Below are 2,500 nucleotides of genomic sequence, written 5' to 3'. Positions count from 1 at the left end.
ATTATAATCAATATTGTAAGAACCATGCACGAGTCACCTCTTATTCTGCGATATTTTAGTAAAAGCAAATTTAAATCCTTTAATCTTCCTAAATAAGACAGATTTTCGAATGTCTGACAAAAGTCTAGCAGCGCGTCTTTGTACGTTCTCAATGTTAACAGACTGTCCCTTAAATACTATTTCCATTACCCAGACAAGATCTTATGACTGATTTATGAAGTTGGACAAACGTTTTGAAATCGAGATAACTAAAGCTTCTGTATATAATTCCCACAAGCTTGTTTGCTCTTTTTTATCTATTTGCCTACCTATATGTATTATATATGATTTATTTTTGTTTATTTATTGTGAACCACCGTCCTTTCAACAGTATCACCCAGGCACTCCTACGACCAACATCAACATGTACAACAATGTTTTTAGTGTTGTAGACATGTGGGACCAAGTCAACAACATTGCAGAGTCTGTGAAACCTATTCTCACCAATAAGACATCCGAGGGAACTATACTTATCTGTTACTCTCAAGGTATATTTTAAGATTTGAGCATTTTTTTATATTGATACTATGCATTTAGTTTTAAAACTCGCAAATTCGCCAGTCTGATATAAAGTACAACACACAAAATTGTGTGTAACCTTAAACGTTGTAAGTCTGATTAATACGAAGATATGAAGTGAGTAGAAAAGTGCCAGAAGACAATAGAGAATAAAAAAATTTTTCCGCGGCGGTGGTGGGGTTTGAACCTGCGACCTTATTGGTACGACAACTCCGCCTGGCAGGTGAGAGCGTGGCTCTACCGTGTGAGCTATCAACGAACACAAAAATATTCGTTTCAAACCCAAAGTCATTTCTAGATCCCTCTCTCACCCACTTCTTGAGATCGCTGATTCGTTCACCACCATCGCGAAGTAATTTTGACCAGCAGTTAAGCTTAATAGCCAATATTCTCATCACAAACATATAACATAGAAACGATTGAGACATTGAGTATGCTCCGGTGTATGGGGTGAATTTTTAATTCAGAAAAGTGAGTGGAGCAGGCACTTATGTTGGTAACAACAAGATATGAAGTGAGTAGAAAAGTGCCAGAAGACAATAGAGAATAAAAAAATTTTTCCGCGGCGGTGGTGGGGTTTGAACCTGCGACCTTATTGGTACGACAACTCCGCCTGGCAGGTGAGAGCGTGGCTCTACCGTGTGAGCTATCAACGAACACAAAAATATTCGTTTCAAACCCAAAGTCATTTCTAGATCCCTCTCTCACCCACTTCTTGAGATCGCTGATTCGTTCACCACCATCGCGAAGTAATTTTGACCAGCAGTTAAGCTTAATAGCCAATATTCTCATCACAAACATATAACATAGAAACGATTGAGACATTGAGTATGCTCCGGTGTATGGGGTGAATTTTTAATTCAGAAAAGTGAGTGGAGCAGGCACTTATGTTGGTAACAACAAGATATGAAGTGAGTAGAAAAGTGCCAGAAGACAATAGAGAATAAAAAAATTTTTCCGCGGCGGTGGTGGGGTTTGAACCTGCGACCTTATTGGTACGACAACTCCGCCTGGCAGGTGAGAGCGTGGCTCTACCGTGTGAGCTATCAACGAACACAAAAATATTCGTTTCAAACCCAAAGTCATTTCTAGATCCCTCTCTCACCCACTTCTTGAGATCGCTGATTCGTTCACCACCATCGCGAAGTAATTTTGACCAGCAGTTAAGCTTAATAGCCAATATTCTCATCACAAACATATAACATAGAAACGATTGAGACATTGAGTATGCTCCGGTGTATGGGGTGAATTTTTAATTCAGAAAAGTGAGTGGAGCAGGCACTTATGTTGGTAACAACAAGATATGAAGTGAGTAGAAAAGTGCCAGAAGACAATAGAGAATAAAAAAATTTTTCCGCGGCGGTGGTGGGGTTTGAACCTGCGACCTTATTGGTACGACAACTCCGCCTGGCAGGTGAGAGCGTGGCTCTACCGTGTGAGCTATCAACGAACACAAAAATATTCGTTTCAAACCCAAAGTCATTTCTAGATCCCTCTCTCACCCACTTCTTGAGATTGCTGATTCGTTCACCACCATCGCGAAGTAATTTTGACCAGCAGTTAAGCTTAATAGCCAATATTCTCATCACAAACATATAACATAGAAACGATTGAGACATTGAGTATGCTCCGGTGTATGGGGTGAATTTTTAATTCAGAAAAGTGAGTGGAGCAGGCACTTATGTTGGTAACAACAAGATATGAAGTGAGTAGAAAAGTGCCAGAAGACAATAGAGAATAAAAAAATTTTTCCGCGGCGGTGGTGGGGTTTGAACCTGCGACCTTATTGGTACGACAACTCCGCCTGGCAGGTGAGAGCGTGGCTCTACCGTGTGAGCTATCAACGAACACAAAAATATTCGTTTCAAACCCAAAGTCATTTCTAGATCCCTCTCTCACCCACTTCTTGAGATCGCTGATTCGTTCACCACCATCGCGAAGT

General features: G+C 40.4%; 2 protein-coding genes across 8 annotated transcripts in view; both read left to right on the top strand.

Moving 5' to 3' along the window:
- The window catches only part of LOC144980094 (uncharacterized), a 344,852-nt gene that overhangs the window by 193,673 nt on the left and 148,679 nt on the right, over positions 1–2,500 (top strand). The gene's annotated exons all lie outside the window — the stretch shown is intronic.
- LOC144980089 (lysosomal thioesterase PPT2-like) overlaps positions 1–2,500 on the top strand; it is a 36,872-nt gene that overhangs the window by 21,430 nt on the left and 12,942 nt on the right. For all 6 annotated transcript variants that reach the window (XM_078927585.1, XM_078927586.1, XM_078927587.1 and 3 more), the window contains exon 3: positions 371–527. In XM_078927585.1, the coding sequence (XP_078783711.1) occupies positions 371–527 (157 nt within the window). The remainder of the gene's footprint in view (positions 1–370; positions 528–2,500) is intronic.

This window comes from Berghia stephanieae, chromosome 9 (assembly GCF_034508935.2).
Source record: "Berghia stephanieae isolate SIO BIC M18660-M18661 chromosome 9, UCSD_Bste_1.3, whole genome shotgun sequence".
Classification (NCBI taxonomy): Eukaryota; Metazoa; Mollusca; class Gastropoda; order Nudibranchia; family Aeolidiidae; genus Berghia; species Berghia stephanieae.
Note: the sequence above shows the minus strand (reverse complement) of the source record. Positions and strands in the feature narration are given on the sequence as shown.